The following is a 16,281-nucleotide window of genomic DNA, read 5'->3' as shown; positions in this document are numbered from 1 at the left end:
CTGTTCACTTTTCTACAGATGTGTAGGAACTATGTCATAAACTCTGTTGATAATCAAAATGAGCCAGATTTATTAGGGTATGACACTTGCCACATAACATTTGCCGTGAAGAAGTTCGCTTAAAGGAAGTTCACTTTTGAAATGGGAATAAAGAGAATTTTTTCCAAAAATGTGAGTATAATTATATTTCTTATGTTTAGCGGTTCCCGATTTTTTTTCACATAATTATTGTTTTCGCTATGTAAATAAAAATCACCCAATACAGTAACCTTAGAATATTGGACCCAATGTGTGGCGATTAGGTCAGTACGAGAGTCAGTAAACTCACAGGAATAGGTTGGGGGTCGATAGATTAGAATACTTACAGTTAAAAGAAGAGCAATAAATGATGGGACGTCTACCATCTTTTCCATCCTGTCAATCTAGATATGTAATTGAATAGCCAGGAGGTATGGCTACTGCTATACCTAAAAGTGATGAATCAGTAATATAGGCTTCCATGAGGAAAACAATGTCCAAGGTGGCCGAAGATAATAGATTAAAAATATCTAATAAATGTTTGGGTAAAGACCTAACGTTTATAAGACAGGCTGATAGAAACCAAATACAAGTCACATAATTCTGCATAGTATGAGGGGGCTCAGACAATCTTTGAGCGACATTTGGGACATGTGGCTCATTATAAAAAAAGTGGAAAATCATTCTATATTAAGATAGACAAGCCTCCCATGTTAAGATAGACCAAGTCCACCCTCGTGTAAGAACGCTTCATCTGCTGGGTGCAAGAAAAATGGGCAGCATGTGGATGGGCGCAAATATGCTTGCCTTGGGTACAGCAATGGAGCCAGCCTGTGTTGCTGCCTTGTTAAATAGTAAAAAACACAGTTGATGGACAGAATGCAGAACAATGTCTTACATTCACCCCAGTACAAAGATCTGAGCCTAAATCCATCGGTTTTTTTGCACTCCACACCACCCTAGGTCAGACAATGGCTATATGCAAATCAGCCTTGACCCTGTGCCTCATGGGAACAGTCAAGCCCGAACTACCAAGCCATGTCTTTCTTAGACCGGAATCAAGCATCCAAGGACCGGTTTCTGGCTATCAGCCTTCTTCAGCCTGGATAGCTTGACTCCAGTGATGTGGAGAGCCTGGGACTCACGTCTGAGCATACCCAGCCCACTCGGGTTGAAAATTGCAAAAAACACAGTTGATGGACAGAATGCAGAACAATGTCTTACATTCACCCCAGTACAAAGATCTGGGCCTAAATCCTTCGTTTTTTTGCACTCCACACCACCCTAGGTCAGACAATGGCTATATGCAAATCAGCCTTGACCCTGTGCCTCATGGGAATAGTCCAGCCCGAACTACCAAGCCATGTCTTTCCTAGACCGGAATCAAGCATCCAAGGACCGGTTTCTGTCTATCAGCCTTCTTCAGCCTGGATAGCTTGAGTCCTGTGATGTGGAGAGCCTGGGACTCACGTCTGAGCATACCCAGCCCACTCGGGTTTTCACCCCGAGTGTGCTGGGTATACTCAAACGTGAGTCCCAGGCTCTCCACACCACTGTAGTCAAGCTATCCAGGCTGCTGAAGGCTGATAGCCAGAAACCGGTCCTTGGATGCTTGATTCCGGTCTGGGAAAGACATGGCTTGGTAGTTCGGACTGGCCTGTTCCCATGAGGCACAGGGTCAGAGCTGATTTGCATATAGCCAGTGTCTAACCCAGGGTGGTGTGGAGTGCAAAAAAATGATGGATTTAGGCCCAGATCCTTGTACTGGGGTGAATGTATGACATTGTTCTACATTCTGTCCATCAACTGTGTTTTTTGCCTTGTTAAATAGGGCATAGACGGAATGATCATGACCTTCAAATGAAAACTAGAGGGCTCCCTTCCCCAAAATGGAAGCTCCTATTAGTCCTTTAGTAAGGAGATAAAATGTGCACCATGCACTTTCCAAAGACCCAGAATGCTGAAAATTCAAAATATATGAAGACAACATTGTGTAAAAAACACAACACAACTCCCCAACAAAGTCAATTCTTGGAACCAATAGCTGTTTGTGCAAAATACTAGCAATCAGTGTAGAAACTTTCTACTCACAGCAATGGGGTTACCATACTGTCAACTTAATGGTTTTAACGTTGAAAGCCACATTTATTGAACTGATAATGATTTTTAATGCTACTAATGTAACAGATCAAATATGAAGGATGAATATTTCATCTTAATGACAATACACTAATTGAATTCAGGGATTTATAGACTTTTGAATCTGACCAATTATTACCCGAGATATTTTTTTAAATAAAAAGTTTTAAGCCTTGATGAAGCAACCTATTTGAGGTATATTTTGGTAAACATGTGTCAGCATATTAACTTGGGGATTATGATTTATCTCATTTCTCTAACAATTTTAGGAATTGTACAACGATTAAAAACATTTTAAATGTGTTTATGAAATTAATTATAACCCTCCAGTCTGTCTTCAAATACCTATGATGAGTTTAGGTCCTGGAGATTGCAGGGGATTCTGGGAAACCACCATTTGCTATAGAAACATGCTGACGCCATTAAATGGTCCAAACAAATGCCCTGCCAGTTTTTAACCCCGTGCAGGACAGGGTCATAAATATCAGATGGCTACCACACCTGTTCCGAAACTATTTTAGTGTTCTTACCGCTTTTCAAAACTTTTTGTACACCGACCTACCCCGATCCTTGGTTGAGTTTATTATTGAAGTATGATGGGGGGTTTACTGGTAGTTCACGATGTTCATCAGCACAGTCTATACCGCTATATCCATCAAGTTCAACTAGCAGACTCGGTAACAGTGGTACACGCTAATATTGTCCGTCAACGTTTGAATCTAACCAATCAGATTAGGGGGCCAAATAAAACTCAAGAACAGGCAGTCAGTAACTAATGTACTGTCTCACTCATTGTCTCTAAAGTTTCACAGAAAAAAATAAACTTTTCATAGGAGCCCTAGAGTGCCTGTTATCAATGATAAGGCATTATAGGTATGGGATTACTCCACATACATGCACACACGCCTGGATGATGTGATCAGTAATTATGCAAGGCGCGTGATGGGAGACGCATGGTGGCACAATGGAAGCGATTGAATGAGTGGATAAGTAGGGGGAAACAAAGGGCACAATTTGTCTGAGGGTATTCAGTGTGCACGTTGATGTCATAGGTGACAGAGAATGGGGTTTAGAAACTTCAGATGTAGGATTAAAAGAGGGATGACTGGCAACAAGGTGCTGGGTTTCAGATTCACAGACTTTTATCCCACCAAATGCATTTTGCTGCTTCTGGTTGGATAGAAGTCTGCAAATCTGAACTCCAGCACCTTGGTGCCAGACACCCCTCGTGGGTTCTTAGTTCGGTTCGTAGCTAATCAAAGTTTGGTTACTTGCGAGGGGTGGGAAGACGTTTGGCTCTAGGCCCATGAAGGCAGACTCCACCTTTGACAGCAGCCTTAGATGCAGGAAGGGGCTTGAGACCGGGTAGGAGGTGAAAGTTTGTGTGAGAAGGGAAAGTGGGCTCTCATTGAGGAAGACAAGCGTCTCAATTCCATTCCTGTCCCCCCTACAGTACATTCGCTTGTCGCCTGACACGGCCCCTGACGTCCTGTACGAGCTGATGACCCGTTACTGGCATCTGAAGACTCCCAGCCTCATCATCTCAGTGACCGGCGGAGCAAGGAACTTCTCTCTGAAGCCACGCATGCGCACCATTTTCAGTCGGCTCATCCAAATTGCACAGGCAAAAGGTGACTGGGTGGATTATTACCTTTAAACAATTAAAGCTTATAGGGGCTGTATAGATTTTCAACATAATACTCCAGTAAAATGTCAGTACGGGCTATTCATTGTGTGACAGGTGACCCTTTATATCCTCTCCATTGCTCTGAAGTCAAGCCACTAGTCCATTGTCTAGTTGTGTGGCATTTCATCCACAGTCTGACAATTTATCAGCCAGTGTTGTTTTTTTACTTCTCTCTCTCTCTCTCTCTCTCTCTCTCTCTCTCTCTCTCTCTCTCTCTCTCTCTCTCTTTCTTTCTCTCCATACTTGGTTGAAGTCATCTAGTTAACCATCTATACATCTTTATCTGTTCACACTTTTAGAAATGTTGCCTCATGTAAATTAAATTATCCATAAGCTTAATTATCCATCCATATGTCTAGCCACACGTCTTTATAACTAATCATTTATATTTATGTCTTTTCACTTTTTAAGGGATCTATTCTGTCACAGCTCAGGTGTCTATCCTTTTAAACAACCATATCTCAATCTTTCTATCTATCTACTAAGTCATCTTCAGGGGCATCTAAAGTCTCTTGTCAGGCCCTCGTGCTTCCCAGGTAATCCGCAGCCCTCCTGACTGAATCTTCCATGCTTTGCACTATCAATCCTGGATTTATATAAAATCCACTGTTCTTTCCTGAAATGTTACTCCAGATTAGTATGACAGTGGCCATCTTCTCTTACGGCCTCCTGTCTGCACATTATGATTAGTGTACATGGCCAACTGCCATGACAGAGGTATGTTGTATAGATCTCTTGTGCAATTTGAAGATAAGCAATAGGGCATCTGGAATGCAGGAGCAGCCTGCATCCTCTGTGAGAGGTCCACCCATGACCTGCATTATTAGACAGCACCATGCCCACCTTGTCCATAGTAAATTTATGATTTCCTTTCTGAAAACAAAGTAGTGTAGGAGCAGCCAACATTTTGCCTGCCAATTGGTACTCACTGTCTGGTGGCCAGATAGAAGCATTTTCTTGCCGGCCACTGTAATTTAAAGTTATAACCGTGGCCTTTGGCCTGCATGGATAACCATCCCGCGTGAGAGTCCCATCACTGTCAAGCACCTTTAGACCGCACTAGGCAATACAGGCACCATTACAAATGTGCAAATGTCTGCCTGTGGATACAGCCAACTTCTCTAATAGCTTTTGACTCATTGTTTTTGATTCATGGCCACACAACATCCTCTTTGCCATTCTTCTTTGTGCATACACCACTTGTGTCTCAGGTAACTGCATGCACATGAAGGGCACCCCCCCCTTCATGTGCATGCTGGAAGCCAGGATCCCTTGCCACTGCCCTTGCCCAGTAAAGCATGCATGTGCCTTGCTTATCATTTTGTCTTCTCACACCTTCACAATGTACCAGTTACAGAACATCTATGCTGTCTCAGCTGTTCTTCAAGGAAATGCACTTTACCCACTTTCAAGTAAATAAACTCTGAGCACACCCATGTACCACCCTCCTTCTTTTATGCTCATAAAGTATACTTAACATACAAACGTGCCTTAACATTCATAGCCCGATCACACCTCTCAACCTCAATGTCCTCTTCACCACTGAGACATGGTTCACATGCACATACACCCTCTAAAAAATCCCCACACTTTTTAGCTCCTCATTTGAATGAGTCTCTTCTCTCCCCTCTCTCTCTCTCACCTGCTCATACATCTACTAAACATGGCTGCAACATAAACATCCTTACTGTTCTCTCTAACTTCCACCACTTTCTTCAGCTCAGACCTTGCACATTTGAACTCCCTGATCTCCACTACACTAAGCCAATCACAGCTGCCCTACTGGTGAGCCCTTCCTCACTCAGCCTCACCACCTAAGTAACTGCACTGTCCCCCATCCATTAAAAACCATTTAATGAAAGGAAATTGGTGTGCAACACCTAATCCTTATACTATGGAAGCAATAATATTCAAAGCTGAAATATAGAAAATACAAATTCCCAAAATTAATAATTTAAAAACAATTTTAATGCTCAAGACGGGCGGCCAAACGGTCATGCACCCTTGGTGCAGCAGCAACTGCTCCTCCTCCCTCTCTCTGTGACAAGCCCAGCCCGCCCCAACCTGGCTTACTCCTTAAAAAAGAAGAAAATGATAATAACATAACATTATTAATGTTGCGTTATTATCATTTTCTTTTTACACTTAGTGGAGCGACACTCCTCCACCTTAGTGGAGGAGCCGCCCGTATATAGAAGCATTGCCTATCTAAATTCAAATGATATGAAACCTCTAAAGTTAATTGTTGCCATTTCTGTGGTATATCTCATCCAAACAAGAGTAGAGGTGTGTTTCTTCATCAGTCAAAGTTCTGACTGTTCTGCCTGTTATGTATGGCATATGTTAAATCATCTCATGATTTGCAAATTGTGGTTTAGCATTAAGGGCCAGATGCATCAAGCGAAATGCGCTCGCAAAAGGGCCAGATTCTCAGAATCTGGCCCTTTGCGAGTGCAATTTTTGCATTTGGGATGCATCATCCCAAATGCAAAAATCGCAAATAGAGAATTCGCTAAAATGCGATTGTTTGTAATTAAGGAATCTCTAATTGAGATTCCTTAAATGCAATGCATGAAAGTATCAAAAATAGCGAATTCGCTAATAGGGCACGCAAATTACCATGAAGTACAACTTCATGGTAATTTGCAAAAACTTTGAAAAATGCACTTTTGTGCTTTTTTCAAAGTTTCATGTTTCATGTTGCGCATGTTGCCTAAGGGCATGTGTGTGCGCAACATATGTGCACAGATCACATTCAGGGGTGTAACAGGGTGTCCTTTGGACACCCCTGCACCCTTGAACTCGCAATCTCTATTTGCGAATCGCTAATTGCGATTCGCAAATTGAGATTGTCTTCCCATTCATTCCTATGGGCCTCTAGGCCCATAGGAATGAATGGGGAGGTATTCATTAATTGCGACTCGCAATTTGCGAGTCGCAATTAAGGAATCGCTATTTTTTTTGTGATTGCTTGATGCATTCCATTTTGCTATTCCTTATTAGCGATTCCTTAATTTTCGCTAATAAGGAATCGCAAAATGGATGCTTGATGCATCTGGCCCTTAGTCCTTACACTATAGAAACAATAATAAGCAATACAAGAGAGGGGCACCAATACTGCATCAAAATACATTTTATTTCCTTTTCATAATGGTAAAACATAATATCACCTACTCAAGTACAGATATATTTATTCAACTTTTAAATAACCGACTGGCAAGTAATTCATATAAATAATGTATCCAATGATATTCAAATAGTGCACCAGCATCCAGTCTTGACACTATGGAAACAATGGAAAAAAACAAAAAAAAGCTCAATTGAATATTGCATGGAAATGTAGCCTGTTTCCATTTCATATGATTAGATTCAGTGTGTTACTACTTTGCAAAGAACTTAGGGACCAATATATATATTTTTAAGACAACCAATCCTCCGACATGGTGATGTAATAAATTACTCTGTCACTTGGGTGGAAGTCAGGGAGCCCAAACTGATATATTTCCATTGGGCCGAGGGAAATTTAATGAATTGTCAAGAACCACCATCAAGGCGGTTTCTATCAATGCTTTGTAACTTTGCCATATGGCTCTGTCAAACATGATGGAGCCATATGGTAAAGTATTTTTTTTTATTTATTTTCAAAAACAAAACTCCAGAATGGGATTTTGTTTTCCAAAATAAAAAACAATGAGCGCTCACCATGGTAGCTATCTTCCATGGCAAAGAGGGGAACTTGCAGTTTTTACTTCCCCTTACCATCAGGTTTTTCCTGGCAGTTACAGGCAAGGATCTGACCAATATTTGTGCTCATCTGAATTAGGAGGGCAGACCATCGGAGGGGGTCTAATAATGGCAGAGACAGATTAGTCTCTGATGTGTTTAGACAAAAGGTCCACCCGCTTTTAAATCAGGTGGGTGGACCATTATGAAGGTGGGAAAGGTACTCCGTCGACATGGCGATGGAGTACCCTTTTCACCAACATATAAATTGGGCCCTTAGTTTACATGCAGCAAGTTGTTAACTTGACCAGTTTAGTAAAAACTTCAGAGCCTTCACAACAATATTGACATCGTTAACATTCTTGCCAACCCACAAATCAGCCCAAGGTCAGTGTCTTGGCACATCTTCAAGCCCTTTTCAGGGACGACCTATAGACCCATTCACAAACTGCATTTTGTAGTATGCTTATGGGTATTACTGTAATACTACTAAATATACTACAAAGTGCAAATCACAAACCTACATATGGAGGTTCTACTCTCCGACTATCTTTTTTCTGTGCGGGCGGGTCTCCGGCCCCACAGCACAGTATCTGCACACATAATTATACTTTTTTTTTCATTAAATGTGGGAGATGCAGACGATAATGGTCAGGCAATGGAAAATACTTACTACTAAAGGGAAGGGGTAAGTTTGGAATAAGGAAGGATTAAAGAAATGTTAGTGACGGGGTATGGGAGGGATTCACACTCACCCACAAAAGAAGAAGCCTAATCCTATTCACAAAACGCACTTAAAGTTACTACACCGAAAACAGTCATAGTTGCACTCAGAGCTGGAGTAAGTCCAACACTACACATGGCCAGCCACTAGTGGAGCAACAGGATCCCATAGAAAATAATGGAGGTAAAAAACAGCAATATTATTAAATTAAATTATTTAAACTAGTTAAAAATATAAATTCATTCACTATAATGTTTAAAATGTTTTTTATTTGCATTTGACAAAGTTTATTACATTTTATGGATTTAAAATATAATGTAATTTATATTATTAAATAATTTCAATTAGTTACATACCAAATTTATGTGGGATAACAAACTTTCCCTGCATACTTTATAAGGCTTTACAATTGTCCACAAAGATGGTGGTATGGTTTACCTGACTTTAAGTAATATTACTATTAACTTCTAATTGCACAAAGTTTAACTGCGGTTCTAAATGATACAGCCTTTTTCTATCCCTAAATGAATATTAATTGAGCACAATTTGCTAAATCCTTTCCCTTTACCAGCTTTCTTAACTAATTCAATAGTAAATTTGTTAAAATTTCACCAATTAATAATACTTTATTGACTTTTGATGCAAAGTTTAGCTCTAATTTGAAGACCTCAAAAAAGAATTTCTTTGTAATAATCCTCAATTAAAAATAATAATTATATTTTTCTGAAAATCCTGGATTGAGGTTGGCAGTTTTTATATTAGCAAGATGAATTAAGGAGATATGTTTTTATATTTTTTCTTTTTTCAGAACTACAATATATTTCATCTACCTGAACCAGAATATCATAGGTATAAATTACTATGTAACTGTAATATTCTCAATGCATATATTAATTATTTACCTTCTGCTAAAATATCTGATATTGAACTATGCATTAACATCATCAGTCGCCTTGACCACATAGCTCCTAAAGTGTGTAGAAAACTCACTTCTACTGATAATTCATCTCTAACTATGTGCGCAGAAAAATGCAATTCTAATCTAGATGTACAACTTCCCATAAATCAATGGAGGAATTAATGGACATGTAATATTGCAGACTATCTATCTGCTTCTATTTTCCCTCCCAAAAATGTTATACAATTGTTTATGGTCTACCTCAATTTTTAAAGCAAAATGAACTGATAACCCAAATTGTTGGCATTGCAAATGCACACAGGATCTATAAAACATATGTGATAGGATTGCCCTCTCATTTTCGAATTTTGGACAAATGTAAGGAAAATTGGTTACTAAGTGTTTTCATGTCAATATACACATTTTATTTAAGTTTATTATTTCTAAATCTCATGCCCTTGTATATCCTTCTCCTAATGATCATAAGAAATTATTTGATTTTCTTACTTCTTTGGCAACTGAGGCAATTTCTTCTGATTGTAAGAATATAAATCTGTTATTTATTCATGCTTGGTGGGACTGAATGATATATCTTAGACATGGACAATTTACATTGCTTCATACCCTAAAAAATCACTAGTGTCTTTCTCCTAAAATGTAGACAACTCTTGACTTATGTTGTTAATTCTAAAGAATTATATTTATATTCAATATTTAGCTCACTTGACATTCTAGAGGCCCTTTATAATTTGTGCTTATTATTTGAACTCTTTTGAGATAGACGGACAACATTACTATTTAAGTTTGCATTGATATGATTGTCGAAATATTTCTTGTACATAATTAGTTATGACTTTTGTATTATTTTATGTGTGTTGATAGTTCTATGTCTATCTTTATATTATAAACAATAACATATTTTCCCTAAATGTATAATTAAATTCATATTAATAAATTGTGTACAGCATGTGGAACAATTTTAAATACATAATAAAAAAGGTTTTTTACTTTTGGTGTGATTTTTTTATGATTCAAAATTAATTAAATTAAGATTCATTTAATATTTTAAAAATATTTACATTTCAAATTTAATTTATGTTAATAATGATGTATTGTTTTCTATATTCTTTTAAAAAAGATATACAATTATTTAACATAAGTATTTTGAATGTAATATTTTTTCTTTTTTTGAATGTTTAATAATCTTTAACACTTTTTTCTCTGTAACTCTGAATATATGGGAAAAGTTACTAATAGTAACTAAACTAATAACTTATTTTTTACATACCTTTTACATTCATTTAAATATATTAAATTAAACACTTTTTAACGAATTAAGTTAAATCTCACATTAAGTAAAACATTTGTATATACTTATTATGTATTAACAATTACAAAACATTAATAGAATCAATTGAATTGCATTGACATTTTTTCTCACAAAAGCATAAACTTACATGTATTTATAAATTAAAATGATTAAATACTTAATCATTAAAAATATTTATTGGTAAAAACTAAGAGATGTGGCATAATGGTCAGAGCTGCCAAATTTAGAACTGTGGAACCAGGTTTGATTCTCAGCACTGGTTCAATATCCTGTGATTCTGGGCAAATCACTTAATCTCCCCATGTCTAAAAAAACCAGAATATTTCCTTGTGTAATGTAACTGGTGCTCATGTAAAGCACTCCATTACCTTCTGGTTGAGTTTGCGCTATATACAACTTTCAAAAAAACAAAAAAACTTTTATGTAGTTATTATAATATTTATATTATTGTAATTTAACATTATTGACCTCTGGGGTTCTATTTTAAATCCCTGCCTCCATTACTTTCTGTTGGTGTTGTAGTATTAGTGATTAGCCATGTGTATTGCTGGACTCAGTACTGCTCCTTTTTGGCTGTAGTAACTGTACACTTGTAAATTTGGCTCCAACTCGTGTTACAGGGTTGGAGACAGGGAAGTCTACACTTTTGCATAAGTTTGCACAACGAAATGGTGAATAGTCCGAAGCAGTAAAGGTACTCAAAAGTTTAAGAGAAAGCTTACACATGTAGATGTACGCAAACTAGTACTCCAGTAGTACTGTTTTGCAAACTGTTATACGCCCTAGTGCATTGACTCAAAATATCTAAAAACGGATTTAAATTGGAGTATTCTGGGAATATTCATATACGATTAGGTTAAACAGGAAGTTCTGTGCCCTCTTTGCATTTTTACAAATGGGGAGTTGGACATTTTGGGAATGATTTGCAAAGGCATGTAGGAGCACTTAGAAGAGTAATAATGTAGTACTAGTTCCTGTACTCATTAATACTTTTGTGATTTGGCTCCTATATGATGACATACTGTCCACCTTCACCAAACCCCTCCCACTTCCTGCACAAACAACTCACCAGACTAATGACTCACTACACACTGGCACCTCCTCATTGTATCTGAAAACATGCCAAATCCTTCCTTGACTTGCACAATCTTGCCAATTATCAACTTATTCCTTTGCAAGCTACTCGAAAGAGCAAGTACTTTTCCACTCCAAGACGAAACTTATAACCATTATCTAATTTATGCTCCTACCCACAGAAATAAAGAGATTGCAAACCAAAGAAGCAACTCCTTTCTAAAATATTCTTTTACACTGCCAGTTACCTAGTCGTTCTCAACAATATTGTTCCAAATAGGCATCACTAGAACACTTCTCAGTGGTCTCACCTCTTTTCTTGCATGTATAGTAGTATGTCCAGATGAACTCCGCTAGACACCCACAATACTTGTCCCTCAGGGATTCATTCATTTTTTGGTGATGTTTAAGCTCTAGATGTAACCTCTGCAATGTCTATTTGCTGAAAAATACATCATCATCCACCATAAAGCAGATGATACACAGCTATACTTCCAAGTGTTATCACATGCTGATGTTCACCGCCTTGGAAGATTCCTATACACCACCCAGTCCTAGATGTTGGTGATACTATTCAACCCTACCAAAGCAGAATTTTATTTAATACCCTCAAACCCCAGCTCCAAATACAACATTGCTCAATAATATGCATCTGGAACAATTCTATTCCTCCCTTTGAGCAGGCTGTCAGTGCCTGTGCTTTTATATCACTCCTGGGGCCCCATTCGGATGGCGGGCGGATCGCCCCCGCTGGCCCGGCGGTGGCCACCGCCGGCCCGGTGGGGGCGATTCGCCGGCCATCCATGTAGAAATGACCCTCACCATATTATAATGGCTGGGTGGTCCGCGGCGGACGGAAAGACCGTCCGCCGCTTTTCCACCTGATCAACATGTCGACAAGGACGGAAAAGGTTCCTGAAACCCACCGCCAGCCATATTACAATGTGGGTTTACAGATGCCTTTCCGTGGCAGCATTGCTGCCACATAAACTGGCATGCAGAATTTTCTTGGGGGGCCCATTGCGGGCCCCCAGGGACTCCGGGGGTTAGGGGGTGCACATGGGGGGTACCTATGGTACTCCCCTGCAGTTCCATGAACAACATGGCAGGCACTGTGCGGTGCTTGCCATGTTGTACATGGAAGTGCACAACATGCCTCCCTGGCATTGTGGTGTTCGGTGCTGAGTGCACTGCCCGCCACAATGTTAGGGATGCAGGATGCGTCCGCCACTTTGGTGGGCGCATCCTAATGGCACACCCGGGACCCCCGCCCTTATGGCGGGCGGTCCCTTTTTACGCCATCCTAATGTGCCCATTAGACTCTAATTAAAAGGACACAGCAAGAAACAAATCACAGTCCTTCTAACCCATATCCTCTAACCCTCGATTCAAACCCTCGTCCTTTCACACATTGACAGAAGCAATGTTCTTATCTCTGGTCTCTCGAAATCCACCCTCACCACCTGAAGGTCATCTTCTATGCTGCATGCTACTTAATCAGGGGTCAATAGAAATTGATCACATCCGCCCCATCCCTCAGAACCTGCACTGGTTTTTCCCTTCAGTTCAGTTGAAGTTCAAGGCAATTTCAAAACATGCAAGGCAATGCCTACCATCAAACTGCACCATATTGCTGCAAGTCATTCTCTATTGAATTACTTGTTTCACTCTCAGCACTGAATTCATGAGGCTTAAGATCACTAAGGCAAGAAAAGACAAGTAGACCAGTATTCTCTTTATGCACTCCCGACCTCTATGACAATCTCATTGTGTCTGAGACTAGAAGGAATACAAAACTCTACACTTTGCCTTCACCTTCTCTCTCATTCCTAACCCCTTAATTCACAGGGTATGGTATCTTGCCATGCTGGAAGTAGGTCTCCATTTTGTAGTACTTCCCCTTTCTTGTCTATAGCAAGATTTTGTAAACACTGTTTCATGTGCTTTATCCAGCACATGTCCATGACCAATCACTGTACAATGCAAAGCCAATCACTGCCCTATATAAAGCACTTTGTAACTTGTGGGTGGTTTGCTCTGCACTTTAGAAATAACTCCAATGAAGTAAAATAGCAAATAGTTTAAACATCTTACCCTCTATTCACCTGACAATGCAACCATCTTTTTATACATCCAGTCACCTGGGCATTATGGGCCCAGTCATCCACTCAGCAACCTGTTAATTTATTCAGTCTTTCATTGAGAATCTCTTTCTCAACATCTTTACGATACAAATGCAATGGAGACCTGAACATAGACCATGATCACCAGATGGCCCCAGAGAAACATGACACTCTGTGTTGCATTGATTCCTTGGTATGAATAAAAGATTATTCCCCATGTGTCAAAATACATTTCTATTTAAAATATCAGTTTACCCAGTCCCTTTTGATCCTACTAGGGTAACTCTCTCATTTTTGTTTGATTCTTTGGTACCCCTAATCCCTCACTCCTGACTTTCTTTTTCTGCCTCCAGGTGCCTGGATCTTCACCGGTGGCACACACTTTGGACTGATGAAATACATTGGTGAATTGGTGAGGGACAACACAATTAGCCAAAAGTCCGAGGAGAACATGATTGCTATTGGTATCGCAGCCTGGGGAATGATCAGCAACAGAGACAGCCTGGTTCACCACCAAAGTACCAAAGTATGTTCTATCCCTACAGCTGGACACTATTGACCCCCAGGGCTCAGATTGTCTAGGAAGGTCCTAGGCATGAATGTGATTTCAAACTTGATAACATGGCCTTTGAATATTGTTACTGGTAACTTTTAGATTAAGGGTAAGTCTGAGGATTGTCAACCTACATAAGAGCTGTAGGGTGTCCAAAAGAACACTTTTATTCTACTTCTTAGCAGTATTAGTATATGCTGCTTCGGAGAAAAACTGCTATACCAAAAATGCTTTTTAAAGGAAATTGTTCATTGAAATTACTCCTTTTAGTAAGAGTCAGTCATAGATCAGGAAACATGATTACCAAGTAATACCTGATCTTCCGTTTGTCGCATTATGGCCAGATATCAGATCTATACCACTGCTCGATTTGGGCTTAGGTTTCAAGCTTCAAGTTTTTTTATTTCTATTCGACTTTGGTTCTTTGTTCAGAAAGGACAAAACATACTCAAATAATGTGTCTTTTGTGCATATTTAAAACACAGATGGGGGATTTAGAGCAGGTTCACCAGTTAAGCAATAGATGGTAATTGATACTGGCAAGAAAGGGGCAGAATGCACTAATATCTGCCTTTTTATTATTATACTATTTTAACTGTTTAACTTTTGATTGTTACTAACCTCTTTATTTTCCTAATCATAGGCCATCTTCTTTTCTTCATATGGCATGCCTGCTTCTGCCACTTTGAGGTCAATTATGAAGTCGTCAGGAAAGCATTCCGGCTGAATCGGTTCCTGAATGCTTTCCGAACAACTCGGATTGGGGGAGTCCGACCGAGTGATTTGGATGCATCCGATGCTTTCGGAAACGTTTTGGTCGGACTCCCATTGACTTCAACGGGAGCCTGTGTTCTGAAAAAGAACACAGGCCCCCAATAAAAAAGGGGTGGTTGGGGAAAATAGTGCACCCTGTGGCGGGCACCCCATGGTGCCTGCTACACAGTGCATGGTTATAAAGAGGGTCCCATGGGTACCCCTATGTAACCCATTGGTAAGGCCCCAGGTGAAGTGGGGCCTTCTGCGGGCCTCCAAATTCGGATTCTGACAGCTGATTCAATTCAGAACAACCGATTCGGAAAGGCTGTCTGAATCCTAATCGTAGACTGCTACGATTCGGCTCTGACCGACTCAGTTACATCCATTGTCTTTTGGAACCCAGTCAGGGAGTTCGAATGCTTCCCAACCATCGTAATCGCTCGTTGGCAAAGATGTCCGAGTAGGTCCAGAAGGTGGGTTCAGAATTGGATTCGACGGAATCAGATCCTTTCCTGACGACAACGTAATTGACCCCTTAGTTGGAATTATTTGGCACCCCTTAATAATGCATAATTAAACAACAGGGGGTGGTGATGGACAGAGTTTCTGAATTAAGCAGAATACTCTCACCCAGTCAAGAGATCAGGGCTTAATCCAACACCGTTTTTTAGCTCACTGCACCATCCCAGCTCAGAACCTGGCTATATGCAAATTAGTCTGTCCCTGGCCCAGTGTATCATGGGAACAGGGCAAACCAAACTACCAAGCCAATTCTTTCACTGGGAAGGAAACAAGCTACCGGGGACCGGTTTCTGGCATTTCAGCCGTCTTCGGCCCGGCTTGCTTGAATCCTGATGGTGCAATGAGCTAGGGACTCACGTCTGAGTATACCCTTCCACGCTTATGGTGGACAAAATAATTAAACAACAGGGGGTGGTGATGGACAGAGTTTCTGAATTAAGCAGAATACTCTCACCCAGTCAAGAGATCAGGGCTTAATCCAACACCGTTTTTTAGCTCACTGCACCATCCCAGCTCAGAACCTGGCTATATGCAAATTAGTCTGTCCCTGGCCCAGTGTATCATGGGAACAGGGTAAACCAAACTACCAAGGCAATTCTTTCACTGGGAAGGAAACAAGCTACCGGGGACCGGTTTCTGGCATTTCAGCTGTCTTCTGCCCGGCTTGCTTGAATCCTGATGGTGCAATGAGCTAGGGACTCACGTCTGAGTATACCCTTCCACGCTTATGGTGG

General features: G+C 40.1%; 1 protein-coding gene across 1 annotated transcript in view; it reads left to right on the top strand.

Annotated features, from left to right (window-relative positions):
• The window catches only part of LOC147731271 (transient receptor potential cation channel subfamily M member 8-like), a 416,422-nt gene that overhangs the window by 163,407 nt on the left and 236,734 nt on the right, over window positions 1-16,281 (top strand). Inside the window, exons 6-7 of the mRNA XM_086954174.1 lie at window positions 3,611-3,788; window positions 14,070-14,242. Of these exons, the coding sequence (XP_086810300.1) occupies window positions 3,611-3,788; window positions 14,070-14,242 (351 nt within the window). The remainder of the gene's footprint in view (window positions 1-3,610; window positions 3,789-14,069; window positions 14,243-16,281) is intronic.

The sequence above is a fragment of the Lissotriton vulgaris genome, chromosome 2_1, assembly GCF_964263255.1.
Source record: "Lissotriton vulgaris chromosome 2_1, aLisVul1.2, whole genome shotgun sequence".
NCBI lineage: Eukaryota > Metazoa > Chordata > Amphibia > Caudata > Salamandridae > Lissotriton > Lissotriton vulgaris.
Note: the sequence above shows the minus strand (reverse complement) of the source record. Positions and strands in the feature narration are given on the sequence as shown.